The 23683-nt window shown below is 38.6% G+C and overlaps 1 protein-coding gene across 1 annotated transcript in view; it reads right to left on the bottom strand.

Annotated features, from left to right (window-relative positions):
- Nucleotides 1-23683, bottom strand: part of abcc8 (ATP-binding cassette, sub-family C (CFTR/MRP), member 8) — a 169310-nt gene that overhangs the window by 594 nt on the left and 145033 nt on the right. The window contains exons 33-36 of the mRNA XM_055155789.1: nucleotides 23035-23143; nucleotides 16760-16863; nucleotides 10490-10623; nucleotides 2731-2793 (exon numbers count right to left, since the gene is read on the bottom strand). Of these exons, the coding sequence (XP_055011764.1) occupies nucleotides 2731-2793; nucleotides 10490-10623; nucleotides 16760-16863; nucleotides 23035-23143 (410 nt within the window). The remainder of the gene's footprint in view (nucleotides 1-2730; nucleotides 2794-10489; nucleotides 10624-16759; nucleotides 16864-23034; nucleotides 23144-23683) is intronic.

The raw sequence follows: 23683 nt of genomic DNA on the forward strand, positions 1-23683 counted from the left end.
GGAAACGAGGTCCTATGTCCAAAATTCCGAACTGTCCCTTTAAATAAATATGATGTTATGTTGTAATGTTACTGATTGCAGATGCGGTTTGTGACTCACGTGGGAGCAGGATTTAGAAAGTCGTCAAAACCAATACGCCCTGTCACACTGACCTCTGACCTCTGCTCCTGCCACACTGACCTCGGCGGAGCGGGTGAGACGCAAGAAATCTATCTTGGAGCGGTTTTCAGGTCATTACACATGAATTATCGTTGAACATAAAACCACGTTGCTGAGTCAAATACTAGAAGTAAGTACCACGCAGCTCTTGGAGTCAGCGTAAATCCGGCGTTCGAGGTTCTGTATTAGGCAAAATTGACTCTTGTGAGGTTTAAGTCATGTTTTAATGTTATTACCTGATCATAAACAGATCAAGAGTTGAGTTTTGTTTCATTCATATATTTAGTCTTTTGTTAATTTACCTTTTACACCCCGTTAATTAAACATGATTTAATTTATTCCATTTTACATCTTGGTTTTATTTTTGTTACTTCCCTGTCCCTAGCAGAGCTGGGTCGTAACACTTCCCTTCCCACTTTCCGGCGAGAAGGGCGGGCACATTTAACGATCTCAGTCATGATCGGCTCTTGTGGTTGCTATGATATTCGCGGTCGGATTTCCAAATATGAAGCCTGGCTCTAGATTTGCTCCTGTAACCATGGCAACAGGAGGGTCTTCTGATTGGAGCTGAACGCTGTGGGTGACGTCACACTTGCTTAGTCCACTTCTTTACACAGTCTATGGTAGTTACCGAACGAATGTGGTAAATGTGATCAGCGGTAAAATGAAGACTGAAAACGTATGTGCTGTTTGGAATCATCTTGAATTTGGCGCCTCATCTCTTCTACTTCTCTTCTTCAGTGGGGAAATGATGAAAACTGAGGTACGGTTGTAATTGTTGATTTGCCAAACATAACGGAATGCTTCAATGACATGTAGATGAAGAAAACTGGGCGTCACCGAGAGCGTAACAATGATTGGTTTAGTGGACCCATGTGATCTTGCGACGCGGAGATCCAGCGAGAACATACCGAAATACCTCGAGATTTAAGTGCAATAGTAGGAGATAGGAGAGACAGGCACAGATGCATATAGAGAGAGGCAGACATTTTGCAGGATTTGTCACCTGGTTTACACCTGGAAGTTGTAATCGCATCTTTCCAAACATCTTCCTGGTTTGTGACGTGAACGTGCATGGAGCGTTTTGGTTCTTATAGTCAGTGTTGAGAAGGTTACTTTTAAAATTTATTCCCCTACAGATTACAGATTACATACCTCAAAATGTCGTTTGTAACGTAATCCATTAAATTACTTTAGGTGAGTAATGTAATCTGAATACTTTGGATTACTTGATTTGCTGTAGAGAAGCAAAGACGAGGAAATTGTAACATAAGATGTTTTGTTTGGGCTTTTTATTTTCTTTTAGCAGACTTTACTGAACCGTATTAAAAATATTATTGATAGAAGAAGAGACACGTCCACGCAGCATGATTTAGTCCTGGTTTAGTCCTGGTTTTAGACCTGTTTTAGATCTAGTTTAGACCTGGTTTTAGTCCTGGTTTAGATCTAGTTTAGACCTGGTTTTAGTCCTGGTTTAGACTTGGTTTAGATCTAGTTTAGTCCTGGTTTAGATGTAGTTTAGACCTGGTTTAGATGTAGTTTAGACCTGGTTTAGATGTAGTTTAGACCTGGTTTAGTCCTGGTTTAGATTTAGTTTAGACCTGGTTTTAGTCCTGGTTTAGTCCTGGTTTAGATCTAGTTTAGACCTGGTTTTAATCCTGGTTTAGTCCTGGTTTAGACCTGGTTTAGATCTAGTTTAGACCTGGTTTTAGTCCTGGTTTAGTCCTGGTTTAGACCTGGTTTAGATCTAGTTTAGACCTGGTTTTAGTCCTGGTTTAGACCTGGTTTAGATCTAGTTTAGACCTGGTTTTAGTCCTGGTTTAGTCCTGGTTTAGATCTAGTTTAGACCTGGTTTTAGTCCTGGTTTAGATCTAGTTTAGACCTGGTTTTAGTCCTGGTTTAGTCCTGGTTTAGATCTAGTTTAGACCTGGTTTTAGTCCTGGTTTAGACCTGGTTTTAGTCCTGGTTTAGTCCTGGTTTAGATCTAGTTTAGACCTGGTTTTAGTCCTGGTTTAGATCTAGTTTAGACCTGGTTTTAGTCCTGGTTTAGATCTAGTTTAGACCTGGTTTTAGTCCTGGTTTAGTCCTGGTTTAGATCTAGTTTAGACCTGGTTTTAGTCCTGGTCCTGTGGAGAGTCGCTCCTATTCACAGAAGGAATTATTGTATTTTTGCTCAATAAAAACACCCGTAATCAATAAATACCAGATGGATATGTCATGATAAAATAATCTCATGCCGTGGAACATTCAAATATTCCACCAGAAAAGTTCCGCAGTGCACCTTTAAGTCTTCAAGGTGACACCAAGAGGACTTTTCCCCCTTTTGGCCCGTGTGTGTGGAGTATCTGTAACATTTGGCCTGAACATCTGGCGTCACCGAGCTCCGTCCAGCGCCCCGTCCAGCTTTGTTCTAACCTTCTCCTCTGTGTAATCTCATCTCAGAACATGTGCCGTGCTCGTTTAGAGAAGGTCAGAGCTCCCGCAGAGGAGAGCTCCCGCAGAGGATCTACAGCACAGACGTAATGCTGTAATGCTGCAACGGTGTAAGGGTCGATGTAAGGAGATACTCACTGCTATAGTAACTACTGTCCGGTCAGCAAACGCAGTCATCACTACCTTCTGCAAGATGCTCTCCTGTGGGAATAAAGAGGAAAATGAACAAGGTTTGGAATTACTTTTACATGTGCGCACAGGAAAAAGAGTAGGAATGTGATGACTATTTGATTAAAGGTCCAATCCACTTTATTTTTATACCACATTTTATAAACATGACAGTTTCTCAAGTACGTAAATCATAATTAAAAACAATAAATAAAAAGTGTTAAAATGCCTAAAGCTAAAAATGATAAAACAACGAAAAATAAAATAAATAAACCTTATTATTATAGTTATATATAACATAATAATATTAACTATTTTTGCCCAAAACTGACTCTTGTGAGCTTTAAGTCATGTTATAATGTTGTTACCTCCTCAAAAACAGACCCAGAGTTGTGTTTTGTATTTATTTACTCATACTAGAGTAACACTTTGTCTACATCTCCAAAGCTTTATTTTAATTACATTAAAATAACATTTACAGAAATAAAGGAGTTTGTGCATGAGACATAAGCATAAATATAATGAATATTAAACAAAAATAACAAATAAAAATCAGATTGAAGCTTGAAAACAAAGCAGATTAAGCAACTTTTTCTATATATAAATTTTTTATGTTCTTATGGATTTCCTGTTCCAACCTTTCTTTACTGATGCTATACTGCAGGGGTGTCAAACTCAAATTCACAGAGGGACAAAATTATTTAGTTTGGCCCAGTACCAGTTTTTATTTACTGAAAAATTTCAACAACATCTGCATGTTTTCTCTTCTTTCGAAATTGTAATGTTAAACCTTCTGTTATTAAAATAAATGTTTAACAATAGTTTTACTTAAACATTGAATCCAGAACAAGCATAATTTAACAAAATTTTAAATAAACAATGTCTCTATAGTCTATCTGTAGCCAGCAGGCAGCTTTAATACATATTTGATATAATCCCGTGGGCCGAATATAATCAAATTTGGGGCCAAATTTGGGCCCTGAACCTGAGTTTGACATGTCTACTATAGTAGCTCCAAAGCTCAAAACGCTCTGTTCTATCTTGTGATGTCATATAGTGATAGTTTTCGATTTCAACAGCTCCTTTTATCTTTTGTTCAGTAGAAATAGACAATTCCAGGGCAGAAATCATCCAAATGATTATAGTGAAGGTGTATGGAGTTTAAAAACACAGTGGAGCGCTCCATTACATCAGAAGGTAGAACACAGTTTTCAGATTTCGAAAGGAACTCAGCCTAAACATGTGTGAATAAAACAAAACACAACTCCAGGTAAGTTTGTGATGAGGAAACATTATAACAGATCAGAAAATAGTGTAATATGAGCTTTTTTAATCCTGCACTGTAGAAAAACTCATTCAAAATCATTGAATAACCTTTTCTTCTATCTCTTTCTCTGTGTTCCCTGATTAAAAGCCTCGTCCTCCTCCTCCTCAGGGCTGTTCTGTCGTAGCTGTGTCCAATACAAATGTCTATGTAAGTGACCGGTCAGTCTGAAGAGCGGCTTTAAATAAGAAGTCAGTTTCTTTTGTCCCTGATTTACCCCCCAGGCTCTGAGCTACTTGTGTCCTTTCCTTTCACTCCTCCTGCTTTCTTTTTAAACGTCTCCTCTGCACAAGCGCTTTCAAAACAACTTGACCTGCGTAACCATGGCAGCAGAAAATATTTTAAATGGGTTTATAAAGACAAGTTTTACCTTTACCCTTATATGACCACTAGGGGCGCCGTATCAAGTATCAGGTTTCTCATGCGGGACTCTAATTTTAAACTAAAGCCAAACTCGTCTTACTATGAGTTTGGCCTGACAGACGAACGTTATATCAAACTATTGAGGAGTATGACTATTGGGGTGGAGCTAACTAGAGGCACCGCTCTGTCTGCAGCTCTGTTACTCAAATGAGGCTTTACTCTGAGCATTGTTTTAACACACTCTCACCATAAAAAATGGACTCAGCTGGAACTATTCACCGTCACATAAAATCAAACTCCTGAACGGGATCATGAAGGCTCGTATTGATCATATTTTCAGAGTTATCGGGGTGACCGTAGTCTATGTCTGTAGTCTGTGGCACTGATCCAGTAAATTAAATTCCAATATCGATCCTTATTTCTCTAAAACACAGCTAACTTCTTAACTTGGGCGACAGTAGCTCACATAAACATCACTGGTTGAGCGGTTTGATCCACTGACCCACAGGTTGGTGGTGTGATTCCAGCTCCCACAGATGAATGCTGTTGTTGTGTCCTTGGACAAGACACTTAACCCTCCTCCCCCCTGGTGTCTGTGTGCACTGGTGAATCAATGTGTGTGTGAATGGGTGAGTGGTTCCTTTTTGTAAAGCGTTTCGAGTGCCTCAAAGGTGGAAATGTGACCATTTACCATTTGCTACTATGAATGTTGTGTCACCATGGCAACTGCTTCCACCAATAGAGATACATGTAGAGCACCCCCCAGTTCTCACTGCTAAGTGTCAACAGAAAGACAAAACTGCACTCTCCTTTGTGAATTATAACTGCTAAGCAATTACAAATATGACGGTGATTCTAATTTTATATATATATATATATATATATATATATATATATATATATATATATATATATATATATATATTTTTTTTTTTTTTTAACAGCAAGTCCTATAATTTTCTTATTTAGGCCTATTATTTAGTTTTAACTATAACAGGTGAGCCGATTTTGTGGTATTAAACAAGTCACTGTCACATAAAATATAAATCAAACACCTGAACAGGACCATGAAGGCTCATATTGATCATATTTTCAGACTTATCAGGGTGACAGTTGCCTATGTCTGTAGTCTGTGGCACTGATCCAGTAAATAAAATTCCAATATCGATCCTTATTTCTCTAAATCACAGCTAACTTCTTATCTTGGGCGACAGTAGCTCACATAAACATCATTGGTTAAGTGGTTTGACCCACTGACCCACAGGTTCACCCACAGACACTTAACTCTCCTCCCCCCTGGTGTCTGTGTGCACTGGTGAATGAATGTGTGTGTGAATGGGGGAGTGGTTCCTTGTTGTAAAGCATTCAAAGGTGGAAATGTGACCATTTACCATTTGCTAATATGAGCGTTGTGTCACCATGGCAACTGCTTCCACCAATAGAGATACATGTAGAGCACCCCCCAGTTCTCACTGCTGAATGTCAACAGAAAGACAAAACTGCACTCTTCTTTGTGAACTATAGTTGCTAATCAATTACAAATATGACTCTTTCTAATTACATAAGGTTTTTTTTTTTTTTGACAGCAAGTCCTGTAATTTTCCTATTTAGGCCTTATTTAGTTTTTTTTAGTTAGAACTACAACAGGTGAGCTGATTTGTGCTGTTAAACAAGTCACTGTCACATGACATGAAAACCAAAAATCAAACACCTAAACAGGACCATGAACATTTGTATTGGGGTCAGCGCAATGGTCCCACAGATCTATGTTCTCACAGCTCTATGTTCTCACAGCTCTATGTTCTCACAGCTCTATGTTCCCTCAGTTCTATGTTCTCACAGCTCTATGTTCTCTATGTTCTCACAGCTCTATGTTCTCACTATGTTCTCTCTATGTTCTCACAGCTCTATGTTCTCACAGCTCTATGTTCCCTCAGTTCTATGTTCTCACAGCTCTATGTTCTCACAGCTCTATGTTCTCACAGATCTATGTTCTCACAGCTCTATGTTCCCACAGCTCTATGTTCTCACAGCTCTATGTTCTCACAGCTCTATGTTCTCACAGCTGTATGTTCCCTCAGCTCTATGTTCCCACAGTCCTATGTTCCCTTTTGATTTTTCTTATTTCTGAGATTTTTCTCAAAATGAAACTCTAAGTCAAGTCATTTTTATTTGTATACGATATTTAAAGGGATGATTCAGAATCATTTCAACATAGTGTCCTTTGCACCGTGACCTCTTCATTACATCTGTTGTCTAGTCCTGCTGTTGGATAGTAGGTTGGGTGTAATTGACGACCAAATTGGGACAAATGGGGATAAAATCTGATGCAAACTGATGATAAGTGGAATGTGGGAACATAGTGCCTAATTTTGGAAAAAAAACAACAACAAAAAAAAAACCTTACAAATGAGGGAACATAGACACGCTCCCCTCGTATTTATCACAGGCTCCTGAAAAGGTGCAGTTTTTTTCTTGAGTTTTCAGACAATCTTAAAACTTTTTTTTTGGCCACTATTTGCTAATGTGTACATTGCATCTCCACGGTGATTCCTGAACATTCCACCATTAGAACTACATGTAGAACACCCTCAGCGTGTTGTCACTGGGAAATATTGATAGAAAGACGACACTGCGCCCTCCTTTGTGAACTATAACTTCAAATCAACCACAAATATGCCTTAGAAAACAATATCTAAAATCTAAATGTGTCTAAATCTCTTTCTAATTACATAACATTGTCTATTTTTAACTGCAAATTGTACAAGTTCTATAATTTTCTCGTGTAGTCCTTTTACCAGAGTTGTAATAATTTAATTTAAATTACTATCGACTGACTAATCGGTTTGTGTTCACTGACAATGGAAACGGATCTTTTACTCATTCGGTTGTTTTTCTGACGCTTCTCCATCGTCATGACAACACATGAACCCTGTAATTTTCTCAGCGTTGTTGTTCATGTGGATGTGTAAAGTGTCTTTTCTCTCCCGTCAAAGGGTCACCTCCTTTAACCTCCTCGTCGTATTGATGCTGTGCAGCTGACGCCATCCACATTCCCTGGGGCTGTGACGCTAACGGGAGGCTCTGCTTTGTCTTGACGCTTTTTTTTAGACTTTAATCTGAGCTTTTATTCTAACACAATTTGACCAAAAAGAACCGACTTAGCTGGAACTACAACATGTGAGCTCATTTGTGCTGTAAAACAAGTTTCTCTTATATAGGGTGACCAGAATTTCAGAATAAAAAACTGGGACACCCCTGATTTGTGTTGGTTGGTAATAATAAAACTGTGAAATAAGTGCCTAATTAAAGAAAATTGTTCTGGACTTGGACCATCCATGACTAAAGTGCGTGAGTATAGCCACATTTTCTTTGTGTTTTGTTGATTTTTAAGCAGCTTTTCTGTATTTTACCTCAACCAACGATCACGATATGAACCTCACGATTTATTTATTGCAATATTGTGGGAAAGCTCACGATTAGAGTTGTAACAGTACCCAAATCTCTCTGTACGATATTTTCACGATATACATCTCACGGTACGATATTTAGTGCGTATTTTGTAGAGGCAACAAAATTATTACTGCTACTTTTTCCTCTTAAAATGCCTTGACAAAACTTAATCCAAAGAACTAAGACTTAAAAGTGCTTAGAACTGTTATTTCTTCTTGTAGTCGACACTGAAATGGAGCAAAGGATCATGGCCTATGTAGTTTTTTTTAGTCATTGCTGCACCATAACTCTTAATTTAAGCAAAGCGACTTGTAATTCGATATATTGTGATGGTCTACGATATTATTGTGAGAACTTTGATGATACGATATCACGATATTTAAGTTATTGTTACATCTCTAAAACCTATGCCTCTCTTTACTGTTGGCAGGGATCAAATTGGTCAAAACTAAGGACACTTGGGACATTTCTTGTATAAAACTTGGACAAATCAATAGTTTTGGATAAATCTGCTGGGACAGGGGACACAAGACTCAAAACTAAGACTGTTCCGGGTAAATAAGGACATCTGGTCACCCTAATTTACAGACAGAAGCTACCTAGCATTCCCCAACAGTTTTTCATTTAGTCTCTCTCAGTTTTTCGTTGCAAATCAAAGGCCTAAGAAGGACCATTAATGCTCATATCGATTCAGAGCTCCTGAAAATGTGCTGTTTAATGGTGTTTAGGAGTTGCCATGGTGATGCAATACACATATTAGTAAACACTAGCAAAAAAAAAAATCTAAAGACTGTCTGAAAACTCAAGAAAAACTGGATTTAAAGATACATGAAGAACACTCCCAGCATAATTTCACTACAAATATCACTGGAAAGTATGGATGTAATGATATCCAAATCTCTTGTTACGATATTATCACGATATGCATCTCACGGTACCATATTTATTGCGATATTTTAGAGAGGCTGATATAATTGTAGATAGGAACATTTTTTGCTTTTAAAATACCTTGATAAGATTTTGGTGTGAATTATTTCCTTCATAATCACAAGAATTCAAGTGAAACATATCTCTTCGTGTTGTCTGAGCTGAAATGAATCATGGGATATGTAGTTTCCGATGTTTACTAGTTATTGCTACTATTAAAAATTAAGCAAAGGGATACTGGAAATGGTCTTTAAAAGGAAGATTCAATATGATTTTAAAATAATGTATTTGGGAGATTTTGTTTCGTTGCACCTTTCTAAAGCAGATTCATACTTGATGGGAGTATTGCTGGTGGCTGCCAAGAAAGGAGTAACTCGGAAGTGGCTTGGACAGGAGACACCTACATTGGATGAATGGATAGACTTGATATTTAGCATTTTTTTAAATGGAAAGGATCACATTTAAATTGAAGTTACAAAGTGACATATTTGAAACCTATTGGTCAAAATGGTTGCGGTATGTAAAGACAAGAAGACCTGACTTTGTATAAAGTAGTTATATCTGTTTATCTGCCCCCACTGTCTTGTTTTGTTCTTACTGTTTGAATGTTGTTTATTTTTACAAGATAAAAACCCAATAAAAAGTGAATGACAAAAAAAAATAAAATTAAGCAAAGAAGCTTGTAATTCAATATATTGTGAGCCCCCACGATATTATTGTGAGACTTTTGACGATACGATATCACGATATTTCGGTTATTGTTACATCCCTAATAGCAGTTTTGCGTTATAAAAGTAACGAATTACTGTAATGCATTGCTTTTTCCTGTAACGCAGTAATGTTCGGCATTACAGGGGAAAAAATTTGATTGAAGTGGTGGGTTTTTCTTTATACAAATTTGTTAAAATCACTGAGATATGAGTAGCGGTGAAACGCCGGAGACGCGCCCACGTAGACCGTCGGGTGACCGAGAGCGAAAGGACCGGCTCAGAACTCCACGCTCCACGGGGCGAACTGCAGCTGACGCCTGATCACGCCTTATAGACACAATGTTCCAGGTGCTCGGAGTTCTCTCAGGGGCGGTCCTAGATTCCAAGTTCTAGTCCAAGATTAGTCCTGGTTTGGGCCTGGTTTAGACCTTGTTTAGACCTGTTTTAGACCTGGGTCAATTTTGGTTTAGACCTGGTTTAGTCCTGGTTCAGTCCTGGTTCAGTCCTGGTTCAGTTCTGGTTCAGTTCTGGTTTAGTCCTGGTTCAGTCCTGGTTTAGACCTAGTTTAGTCCTGGTTTAGTCCTGATTCAGTCCTGGTTCAGTTCTGGTTTAGTTCTGGTTTAGTCCTGGTTCAGTCCTGGTATAGACCTAGTTTAGTCCTGGTTCAGTCCTGGTTTAGTCCTGATTCAGTCCTGGTTTAGTTCTGGTTCAGTCCTGGTTCAGTTCTGGTTCAGTTCTGGTTCAGTTCTGGTTTAGTTCTGGTTTAGTCCTGGTTCAGTCCTGGTTTAGACCTAGTTTAGTTCTGGTTCAGTCCTGGTTTAGTCCTGATTCAGTCCTGGTTTAGACCTAGTTTAGTCCTGTTTCAGTCCTGGTTTAGTCCTGATTCAGTCCTGGTTTAGTTCTGGTTTAGTCCTGGTTTAGTTCTGTGACCATGGTAACTCTGTGAACTGACCGTTGCCATGTCGATGGACGCCGTGGCTTCGTCCATGATGAGGATGCTGCTCTTTCGGACGAAGGCTCGGGCCAAACAGAAGAGCTGCCTCTGGCCCTGGCTGAAGTTCTCCCCTCCCTCTGTGATCGTAGCATCTGGAAACACACAGAAAACATGGATCATTAAAGAGGCATAAAACTGATATTTGTAAACAATGAGTAATTATTAGTTTATATTTGGCCAAGAAATCTATTTTATATTGATTTCTCATTTATTCACCCATGTCTTTAATTGGCACAGAACAGAATATTCAATCATAAGTGACACTTCAGGGACATTAAGTTCCTTGATTATCAGAATTTTCGACTCAAAAGTTGAATAGAAATGACCAAACCCCAAAAACTATGATATTAGAATTTAAAGGTGCACTGCGTAACTTTCCCGGTGGAGGGTCTGCTTCCTTCTTATCTCCATGGTGATGTTGTTGCTTTGCCTGGAATGTTCCATGATGTGACATTAAACAAATCCATCTAGTATTTATCCATTACAGGTGTTTCTATTTCTCAAAAATATAATCATTCCTTCTGTGAATAGGGGCGACTCTCCACAGATCTGACTTGTAATGTAGTGTAGTGCTGTAACCTGCCTGTCTCCCTCTCGATAGATGGATTTTATACTTTTTATACTGTGGAACATTCTAGACAAAGCAATAACATTTCCATGAAGACAAGCAGATACTGGATTCTCCACAAGAAATTTTAGTTGTGCACCTTAAAAAAAAAAAAAACATGAGAAATAACTGTTACTAAATATTTTAAAATCTGAATAGACTACGACATGAAATGATCAAACAGAAAATATACAATAGAATTCACAATATATTCATTACAATGCTTCAGAGCGAACATTTAGAGTGATTAAACGTCCACCACTTAATAGATAATTACGAAAGGCGAATGCTGTATTGCGCATTCTTAGTTTTAATCAAGGTTTCCACTCTTTTTCACTGATAAATTTTTTTTTCAAAACTTTTCCATGACTTTTTCATGACCTAAAGTGAATTTCCCAGGACTTTACGGCACCTACATGTGTAGAATTGATCAGACTTTTAGGACTAAATACAAAACGTTAACCTTATGGTTTGGTTTTATAGTTTTTTAACATTCAAAATCCTGTCAGTGGATTTATTGTCGTCTATTTTAAACAAAAGGCGCAAACATTTGGAAATAATCATAATAGTCTAATGAGAACTTCACAGAACGATGTAGTTGCATGAATGAGATATTAAAATTCCATAACTTTTCCAAAACTTTCATTGAATTTACAAAATGATACTTGTTTGATGATGAGAACCCTGTTTAATAATTACTTTTACCTTTGTGTCTGAATTTAGTTTTTCAGAAGAATAAAGAGATCTTCACTGCACTTCTTTGAAGCTCCCAATTTTTTTATATCACTGACACCACAGTGTGACATGTCGGGTCAAGCTGTGCTTCAGTCATTGAAATAAACATCTGGGAGCTTCAAAGAACTGCAGTACGGTTCTCTTTCTTCTTTTGTACATTTTTATCTTTGAGCCCAGCACACAATTTTTATTGGATGTGCATGTCTCTTAGCCTGATTCATCATCCGGTTTCACGTCATGGAAACCGTCTGACCTCGCAGCATTAGGATTTGCTCGACGGTAGGCATGTACTTTTTTTATGTAACCAATCGCTGCTATTTGGTCGTGACATAGAAAGAAGGGCAATAACGTCTTTCCCCTTGATAAACATTCTCTTTATTCTGGCTTTAAATCCTCGATCTCGGGAATCGTTGCCAACACAGAATGTATGTCTTCGTCTACATCCATCTTGACCACTTTGTTTACTCTTGTGCTGTACCACAAAAGGGACCCAGACAGGTGCTTGAGTTTGACGTCATGGCTTCACAGCTCTTCACTGATTGGTTGGTGCGCGGTCTACAACTTCCGGGGTTCTTGCAAACACCTCACATAGTGTATTCTGATTCCTGACCTAGTCGCAGGAGAGAAATGAAATTGAGCGGAGGCACTAGGTGGCACCAGCCTGGCTACATGTCTCTATCTATCAGTCTGAATTGAGTTTTAGCAGCAAAAGTGCAAAACCTCTTCACAAATGTGCTCTCAAAGGTCCCAAGAAATCTGTTTAATTAACCTGAGTGCTCCAGACTCACTGCAGTAACGTACACTACAGTTGGCAGCAATATAAATAACTTCATTAAAAATAGACTTTAATTTAAAACAGTAGATTGATAAATGAGCCTTCAAGGGATTAGATCAATACATAACATTTGTATATGGAGAATGTTTTCAGAAGCAGGAGGCTCGGGTTCGGTCACATGTATCTGTGTCCAGTCGGTCAGTCTATGTATACACCACAACGCTCTCTCGTCTTTCATGTGGAAGTAAAAGGAACTAGACAGATACGAAGGGACCAAGGCCACGTCTCGATTCTTTTCCTCGCTCCTTGACTCCTCTCCTCGACCCTTCATTTTTCAGCTGTCAATCAAATATGTCTTATTATCGGTGCCCCAAAGAAGACCACGGAGTGAAGGAGTAAACACGAGAGAAGCTTCAGGATCAGAAATCAGATAAAATAATCAAACTTTATTGCTCTCGGTGAAGAGTTTATATCCTCTCTCTTCGCTGTGTCTCCTCTGTGGGTTGGACTTCCTCACTCATTTCCTGCAGAATCGAGGAATCAAGGAGAAGGAAGTGAGGAAAGAGAAATAAGACACGGCCCAAGTATCCAGTGAGTGAGAATGTAGGTTAGCTGTTCAGCAAGTGACTCAAACATCTCTATCTCCTGTGTCAAAATAATTATTGCAAAACCAAGAAGGAGGCTGACAAAAAATTGCTGAAGGGCAGACAAAGCTATCAATTTCAGAATGATGAAAAGTTAGGAGTGTTGTATAATTAAAGGTCCATCGTCCACCCACTTCTCCCGACGTGAGATATAAAAAAAATTACAAATATAAAATAATTACAACTTAAATGTAAAACTGGAGCTATTGGAAAAGGTAAAAACAAATTGCACAGGCTCATGATATCTACAGGACTGACCTATAGTGACCTGAGACATGAGGGACCAGGACTGAACCAGGACTGAACTAGGTCTAAACCAGGACTGAACTAGGTCTAAACCAGGTCTAAGCCAGGACTAAAACAGGACTAAAACAGGACTAAGCGGGGACTAAACAGGACTAAACCAGGACTGAACCAGGTCTGAACTGGGACTAAAACAGGCCTAAAACAAGACTAAAACACGTCTGACCCAGGACTAAACCAGGACTAAAACAGGACTGAACCAGGACTAAACCAGGACTGAACCAGAACTAAACCAGGACTAAAACAGGACTACACCAAGACTGAAACAGGACTAAAACAGGACTCAACCAGGTCTAAACCAGGTCTGAACAGGCCTAAACCAGCACTGAGTGTTAGGATGGCTCGGGGTTCTCTCTCACTCTCAAGTCCAAGATTAGGCCTGGGTTTGACCTGGTTTAGTCCTGGTTTAGTCCTGGTGTAGTCCTAGTGTAGTCCTGGTGTAGTGCTGGTGTAGTCCTGATTTAGTCCTGGTTCAGTCCTGGTTTTGTCCTGGTTTTGTTCTCCTTCAGTTCTGGTTTAGTCCTGGTTTAGTCCTGGTTCAGTCCTGGTTCAGTCGTGGTTTAGACCTGGTTCAGTTCTGGTTTAGTTCTGGTTTTGTCCTCCTTCAGTTCTGGTTTAGTCCTGGTTTATTCCTCCTTCAGTTCTGGTTTAGTCCTGGTTTATTCCTCCTTCAGTTCTGGTTTAGTTCTGGTTTAGTCCTGGTTTAGTCCTGGTTTTGTCCTCCTTCAGTTCTGGTTTAGTCCTGGTTTATTCCTCCTTCAGTTCTGGTTTAGTCCTGGTTTAGGATTCACCACATTGATGACGAATCACGTATCCCCACTTAAAAAATCTCCACTACATCACTGGTGTATGGAGTTTAAAAACACAGTGGAGCACTTCCAGTATTACCACATGACATCACAAGGTGCAAAGTGTTTTCTGTTTGAGAGAAGCCGAAATCAGCCTAAATACATGTGTGAATGAAACAAAACACAACTCCAGGTCTGTTTGTGAGAGAATATGTGCACTTGAACAATTCAGATCCTTATATCATTTGACTGCTCTGCCCACGGTCCTCAAAATGGCGCCATATGACAGAAATCTGAGACCCATGAATAGAAAATAGATCTGTTGTGGTATAAAACATTCATGCTCATGTATTTTGATCCTGCAGAGTTTTGTACTGGGGATGTAACAGTGACTTGAATGTGAATACAGAACCCTGGTGACTCACGGGGGACCGTCTACCACAGTTTATCTCTGTAGAAGGCCACAGTATGTTGCTCGCAGCGTAAACAAACTACAAAAAAAAATCAATATGAGCAGTGTTCTTATGAGATCTGAGGGTATAGACACAGGTTAAACAGGATTGACGTGTGTGGTGTGATATGTCAGTATACAGTGACAGCAAAGGTCCTATATTACACAGAATGGATCCTTGAGAGCTTTAACGGTGCACTGTGTAATGTTTCTGGTGGAGGGTCTGCTCGCTACTTGTCTCTAATACTTTACTTCAATAGACCTTTTTCACAATGGCCTGAAGTGTCCCGCTTTAGGTTTGTGGAACTTCCGGTTAATGATTTTCTGTGACAAAATGTTTGAGGGAATGTCTCACATATTCTCCACCAGCTTCATAAATCCTCCCCATCACCAAATCTTCAACCAACAAGGTCCACAAAAGATAAACAAGAAAAATGTATCCACAACTATCAAGGTAAGAAAGCAAAGCAAACGACGACTCGCATTAGAGAACTACTGAGCAAAACTAACGTAATGTTAATGAATAAAACATAAGAATCTTGGGTAACACTTTATAATAACTACACCTTATTTAGCCTTAATAAAGCATGAACAAAGACTTAATTAATAATGATTCACGCTTAGTAACTACTTAATTACTACCTTAATTAGCACTTGCACTTAATTTGCCTGTGCTGTAAATAGTTACTCATAATTATTTCATACTTAATTACTCATGAACTAACCATTTGAGCATTTATTAATCATTAGTAAACTATGAGAGAATGATTTACTAATAATACAATGCAATGATAATTCAGGCAGCTGTTATCTGTTAAGTCTTTTTGAGAACTTTTCTAAAGTGAAGACTAATTGTGCTTTATTAAGCATTTACTAAACATGAATCATTATTAATTAAATCTTTGTTCATTATTAATTAAGTCTTTGTTCATGCTTTATTAAGGCTAAGTAAGGTGTAGTTATTATAAAGTATTACCGAATCTTGTTCACTCAGACTGATTCTAGAATTAAAATTAAATTAAAATTGATTTCATGATGTTGATATTAGCATAGATAGATACATTACTGCAGTTGGAATGCGAGACATCTCTAGGGGACCATAATGTTAGTTTTGTTCAGTAGTTCAATAATGCGAGTCGTTGTTCGCCTTTAAATTTTCATCTTTCTTACCTTGATAGTTGTGGATAAATTCTTCATGGAAGAATGTTTATTCTTTGTGAACCTTGTTGGTTGAAGATTTGGTGATGGGGCAGATTTTTGAAGCTGGTGGAAAATACACCAGACATTTCCACAGACATTTTGCCACAGAAAACCATTCACAGGAAGTGAAACAAACCTAAAGCAACACACTTCCAGATGTTGTGAAAAAGGTCTATTTCCTGCAGTTGAAACCAATCGGTCTCACACCACAAATCTAAGCTGTAGTTTTATTTGCAAGTCTCCATGAAGATTCTTAAGTTAATGGCCATACTGTGGAACATTTTAGGCACATTTCCATGGAGACAAGCAGACAAGTAGACAAGTTACACAACCTTTAAGCCATGTCAGAATGTTCTTACCTCATCAAAAACAGACCTGGAGTTGTGTTTTGTTCCATTCACATGTGTTTGAGTAACTTTTTATTATTAGTTTGTTTATATTTCCAAAGCTCATAATGCTCTGTTCCACCTTGTGATGTCATAATTTGCAAGTTAACAGCTACATTTTGCCTTTAGTTCAGTAGAGATTGGCAATTCCAGTGCTGAAATCATCACAAGGTGCAACAGAGTGTTTTCAGTTTGAGAGAAAAACTCTAAGTAAATATGCAGGGTTTGTGTGTTAAACATGTGTGACTAAAGCAAAACACAACTCCAGGTCTGATTGTGATGAGGAAACAACATAATAACACAGATAAAGCAGTGGGTCCTTTAAAGAGAGAGTCTCACCGAGTCCTCCGGGGAGAGTCTTGACTACAGGCTTCAGCTGAGCGATCTCCAGAGCTTCCCACAGCATCTCGTCCGTGGCCTTCATTTCCGGGTCCAAGTTAAAACTACAAACAAAGAGAAGGAGTTGGCAAGAAGACAAAAATTAACATCTCTTTTAAACAACAATATTATATAAATCCATGAGAAATGTGCTTAAACAGGCCTATAAATGTTGTGGTCCAGATTCAAGTTAGATGTATTATAAATGATGATATAACAATTATACACAGAGTTTGTATCACTGTGTGTCCGGTTTTATTTCAAAGATTATACTACAAGATGACTGTACTTAGTTTTCATTTTAGTTCATTTCAAGAATCCTGTGGCTCAGAGAATAGACTTTAAAGCGGCGCTGTTTGTACAAATCTCTCCATGGCCTGGCACCAAAGTACATCTGTGACATGTTAGTGCCACATGAAGCATCTCACACTCTAAGAAGCTCAGGGACCGGCCTCCTGCTGGTGTCCAGAGTCACGACTAAACACAGGGAGTCAGAGTTTCAGATTCATGCAGCTAAAACCTGAACAGTCTTCATCAAGATGTGAGGCAGGCCTCTACTGTGACTCTGTTTAAATCCAGGCTCAAAACGCTTCTGTTTAGCTGTATATGACAACTGAAGGTTTTCATTTTTCATTCCAAACTCCTCTCTCATTTAATGTCTCTTTCTCTTTTTAATTTTATGATTATTTACAGTCCAATGAGGTTCATTTGGTCTTCTGATAATCTATGTTATTTGGTTCTTTTTTTCAGACCAAGAATTTGTTTTCATACCTGACAATTTTAGTGATGTTGCTGTGATGTGTCCAGTTTTGTCCAGTACTTTATAGACATTTTGGCGCTGTTTTCCTACCAGTGGAGGCAGGACGACAGCGCCACCTGCAGTACGACTTCCTCAAGACAGTATCCCAGGTGTGTGAGAGTAAAAAAGCGAACCACAGAAGAGAGAATCACATTGTGGACTGGGAATGGAACGTCATTGGGACAGAGGAAAACAAACATCGTCGCTGGATTAAAGAGGCAATCGAAATACGGAAACGTGCCCACGGGACTATAAACCGGGACGAGGGGGCTTTTTTACTCTCACACACCTGGGATACTGTCCTGAGGAAGTCGGACTGTAGATGGCGCTGTCATCCTGTATCCACCGGTAGGAAGACAGCGCCAAAACTTGTATAAATCAGCTGACCGGACACGTCACAGCAACATCACGTGACCACTCTGAGGAAAACCGCAAGTGAGCAGTCAAAACTGTCAGGTATGAAAACAAACTCTTGGTCTGAAAAAGAACCTAATAACATAGATGATTATTTATGTTTCCATTTGTTTGTATTGTGATTTTAATGTATTTCTTATTCTGTAAAGCACATTAAATTACTTGATGTATGAATTGTGCTATACAAATAAACTTGCCATGCCATTTTATTCTCTTTTTTAAGGCCCACTATGTAACTTTCCTGGTGGAGAGTCTTTGTGTAGATTTAACTGCTTTGCCTGGATTGTTTATCTATTTCCATGGATTTTTTTTCCCCTTAACCTTTATTTAACCAGAAGAACCTCGTTAAGACGGAAAATCCTGGTCAAGACACAATTATTATCTACAAGCCTGGGAAATCTTGGGTCGGTCAGCTGTACGTGATCACACATCATCAATAAAATCAATAAAATTAATAAAAGTTTATTAAAATAATCATCTCTTGTAAAAAACAACAACAATCAGACGACTCTTCCTCCAAGACTAGATGGTTCACTCTATATATGTATAATGACATACTGTGGAACATTCCAAGCAAATCAATACAATACCTTTACCTCCACCAGAAAAGTTACAAAGTTCATCTTATATTATTCTAATTAAGCGTTTCTCTAAAACAACTTTTTAATGAATTTTCCAATATACCTCGTACCTCTCCCAAAGGAAATTACACAATCCTACTGGGCACACATTTAGATGGACAGATACTCTTCATTAGTATTTCTTTTCAGGAAATGATGTTTTTGTTGCAGCAGCTCCTTAAGTCTACAGGGCTGAAAGTTTTAAATGTCTGTACTGGAAACCCACCACTGATCTCCAACAACAACATTTAACGGCCACAATATTTGAGCCTAAAAATAACCCTCCTTCAGACAGTGCCCTCTCAGGACACAGGCTCCACTTAACTCTGCGCATGGAGACATTTAAAGCTTTATTATGGATTATTTGACCCAAAGTGCTCTTACAAGACCACACCTGCACATGCAAAAAATATAAATGCAGAAAAAATACTAGGAAACGTGTATTTATCAGTATATAAAGACTCATCCAAGGTTTAAAAAAGCCCTGAAAACCCATCTTTTTAAAACCAACTTTCATTATTAATTTTCTTGTTTCTTCTGTTTATCTTTGTTTGTCTTTTCATGTAAAGCGCCTTTGGGTGCCTTGAAAAGCGCTATACAAGTGTTATGTCTTATTATTTTTAAAGACAGATTAAACTTGTGAATCATGAGTTTAGTCTGCTTTTGAAATACCAAAAAATACCAACTCTTCAGCCAAATCACTCACTCACTCAGCACCTTCTCCTTTCTGATGTTGACCCATAATAAATCCTTGTAATCTAAATATAATTATTAGTCGACTAACACAAAGACTCCAGTGGCCTATCAAGTGTCTAAGTGTCTAATGCCGGACATACACTGGCTGATATTTTTGATCGTTTCACTCAGCCCCAGCTCAAACTGTATGATCAAATCACAGGGTTTAAAATTTCACAGCTCACGATTCATCATCTCACACTATACAAACTACTTCAACCGAGCGAAACCCTCACGAAAGGATTTCAGACAGGTTTGATATTCTTGCGGCCTACGATTGCTGATCAGGAGCTGGTCGTGAGGTATTAATCAGTTCTCATTACCCCATGTTTACTACACGAAGCACGACACACGATTAAGCCAAAACCCAAAAACATTAGCCAGGCTGGCACCACCTAGTGCCTCTGCTCAATTTAATTTCTCTCCAGCGACTAGGTCAGGAATCGAAATACACTAGACGAAATTGCAAGAACCCCAGAAGTTGCAGACCGTGCACCGTCCAATCAGTGAAGAGCTGTGAAGCCATGACAGACAAACTCAAGTGCCTGTCTGGGTCCCTTTTGTGGAACAGCACAACAGTAAACAAAGCGGTCGAGATGGATGTAGACAAAGCCATACATTCTGTGTTGGCAACGATTCCTGAGATCAAAGATTTAAAGCCGAAACAAAGAGAATATTTGGTGAATTTTATCAAGAGGAAAGACGTTATTGCCCTTCTTCCTACAGGATTTGGCGCATTACATACGTCATGACCAAATAGCAGCGGCTGGTTAAATAAAAAGTACCCGCATACCGTCGAGCGAATGAATCCTAATGCTGTGAGGTCAGACGGTTTCCACAAAGTGAAACAGGCTGATGAATCAGGCTAAAAAATTGTCACATGAGAGAAAAATAGTCTCAAAAAGGACAGAAAATCGCACAGTGTACGTCTGTCTTAAACGACAAAAAATCAACAGCACTATTGATATATAATTGATACTCACACTGGAGGTGCTCTACATGTATTTATATTGGGGGAATGTTGAGCAGTTACCATGGTGACACAATACACACATTAGCAAACACAAACAAAATAAGTTTTTAGTATAAAAACTCAAGAAAAATACCAAGAATGGATGGATTTGATATTTAATAATACTATTTAATATTTAATACACATTTTCAGGAGCCTGTGATCAATACAAGCACTCATGGTCCTGTTTAAATCTTTTGCTTTTCAACAAATAATGTGAAAAACTAACTGAAAAACTGTTGCCTGATGCTATCTAGCTTTTGTGACTGTAATTTTATATGAAAGAGGCTTGTTCAACAGCACAAATCCTCAACCCCATTGTCGTTCCAGGTAGATCAGCTCTTTGTTGTCAGATTGTGTTAAAATAAAGCTTGGATTAAATCTAACTTCAGTAACAGAGCTTCAGACAGAGTAGTGCTTCCAGTTAGCTTCACACACCCAGGGAACGTTGATGAAATCAGCTGTAAAGTATCTCCTGATCTCATGTAACAATACCAGTATCCAAGGGACTCAGAGTAATAAACAAATATTACCGCTGCCATGGTGATTAACAATATAAAACTAAATTTAAAATCTTTTGAATGGGAAAAAATCTTCAAAATGTTGCATATAACAGGAAGCTGGGACCCAGGAATAACATTTTGGGTTGAGTTTATTTGTTTATAGGTCCTCTGTCAATAATAAAGGAAGAATTGTATTTTTCTTTGGTAAATCAGATTTTTGGAGCAGATGATGTTTTCTCATAATGTACATTTATGGAGACAGATGGAAAGAAAAACCATGTTAGTTGCGAGGTAAAACGGAATATCTTTTTACTAATATTATAACACTGGAAACATTAAACTGCACTACATAAGTCAGTGCCCACTTAAGTCTGTGCTTTATGGAGGGCACTTCCTCTCTGTGTGCTCATGAGAAATGACCCGATGTCTGGTTCACAAGCCCAGACTAAGGTGGATGAGTTATGAGTCTGAATAAAGAGAACAGACATTTTTTGGACTATAAGTCGCTCCGGAGTATAAGTTGTACCAGCTAAAAAATGTGTATAGAAGAAGAATGATCTTTGCTGATTGGCTGTTGCCCAAACTCGTACTTACGGGGTTCTTGCAAACCATCTAGTGTATTCCGATTTGTGACTAGTCGCTGAAGAGAAATTAAATTGAGCGGAGGCACTAGGTGGCACCATCCCAAGTATTAAAGGTGAACACTTATCGTATTTTCTGCACTACACAGCAAAAACTGGAGGGTTAGAATTTTAGGGTAAAATATTTCAGAGTTGTTTTTAACACCAAAAGTGTTATTTTAATGATTTAAAAGTTAAATGTGGGTTCAAGTTGGGGTTATTTGCCAGAGTTGATGTAGCAGAGGTTAATTCAACTTCCTCTAGTATTAATTCAACTTCTCTTAGTGTTAATTTGGCTCCTCCCATTCACCACTTCAAACTCTCGCGAGAGAAGACAAGTTTGAACCAGTTTTGTTCATAATTTCATCTTAAATTAAATGAAAGAATGAGAGCCTCGCACATCAATTACTAGAGATTGGTGCATTGGAGGAGAGGGAGCAGCCCAAGAACATACAGAAAAATCCCGCACACCGTCTTAAATAAAATAAAGTATATATAAAATAAAACACCTCTGTGCGTTTAGCTAAATCACAAACTGTACAAAGTGTTATCTGTTTACTCTCAAAACATTAAAATAACTCTGGATTTCGGGGTTAAACAGGAACTTTGGCCCAGTGTAACTTAATTAACATTTCCAAAACTGTTAAATTAACTCTGGAACAGATTGGACTCATATAAACTCTGAGAAAATGTTAAAGTTGATTCTGTGAGAGTCAATTTTAACACTCCACTTTTTGCTGTGTACAGGCCACTCTGGATTATAAAGCGCACTGTCATAGAATGGTCTCTTTTCTAACTTTTTTCACAAATAAACCACACCGGACGCATTAAATGAAACACAACAGTTAGATGGGTCAGTCGGACTTTGTTTGTCACGTTCACGGTGACTCTGGGCTTTGTTCAGTTGTGGCGTGTAGGGAGGGTGCTGTCTGGAACCGCTGGATTGTCGGCGTGTTCGCAGTGACTCAGTTGTTCAGTTGTGTCTAGAAGTTTCAGTTCGTTCCTCCGTTCCGTTCCTCGTGGAGTGATGAGTGTGGCTGTTGGTGTTTTTCGCCGTGCGGTCGCTGTCTGCTCCGTGTGTGTTTGCGTGCGCTGCGGGTGGTGCGGCTTTGTAGTTTACTGAAGTCGTACTGAGACACCTGAGTGGATTCGTGTATAGAGCGCTCTGGATTGTTGGGCGCGCAGTTGTTTTTTGATGGGGTTGGAGGCTTTAGAGTGCGCTCTATAATGCGGAAAATACGGTACTTGTCTCCATGGAGATGTTACCATTTTGCCTAGAATGATCCACTGTATAATATTAAACCTATATACATCCACAAGAGAGAGAGAAGCAGCCCCATACAGGTTGGAAAAATGCAGGTATCTCAAGATATTTTTAGCTATAAACACCTGCAACTGAATCAATGAGAGAGAGAGATCAATCCAGACAAAGAAATTAGATCTCCACGGTGACAAGCAAATGGCTGAGTTTGCACCAGAAACATTGCAAAAGTTTATTCAGTAAAATAAACGTGGTAGGCGGCTGATTCTTACCGTATTGTGCCACTGAAGAGGATGGGGTCTTGGAGGATGATGGACAGACGTGACCTTAGGGTTTGGAGAGGCAGTTTGGCGATGTCGATGTCGTCTATCACGATCCTCCCTGCAGCGAAAGGACAGAATTTATCACATTTATCACACTGTCAACTATTAACACGAAAATCTTATGTCGTTACTAATAGGCCTATCACAATCGCTGCAGAAATATTGAGATAAAAGATAATATTGAAACTACTTTATCCCACTGATTAAATTTAAAGGTTCTATATTACACAAGATTGACTCTCGTGAGCTTTAAGCCAAGTTAGAATGTTGTTTTACTCATCAAAAACAACTTAAATATGCAGAATATAAAAATAAATATCTGTTAAACACGTGTGAATGAACCAAAACACAACTTTGGGTATGTTTTTGATGAGAAAACAGCATTATAACAGATCAGAACAATAGCGTAATATGGTCGTTTTAAATAAAGCAGGAATAGAGCAGAAGCCCAATAATCCATTTTTAAATATACTGCATAATTAAAAGGCCAGAGCAGCAATAAATAAAAAACAGAATGAACCAATAATTAGCCACAGAAGTGACTTATCCTGCTCTCTACAGCTCAGATCTCATCATATTACATCAAAACTAACAAAAA

Source organism: Boleophthalmus pectinirostris, unplaced genomic scaffold (genome assembly GCF_026225935.1).
Source record: "Boleophthalmus pectinirostris isolate CB_2022bp ecotype Guang Dong unplaced genomic scaffold, ASM2622593v1 HiC_scaffold_2, whole genome shotgun sequence".
NCBI classification, from domain to species: Eukaryota; Metazoa; Chordata; class Actinopteri; order Gobiiformes; family Gobiidae; genus Boleophthalmus; species Boleophthalmus pectinirostris.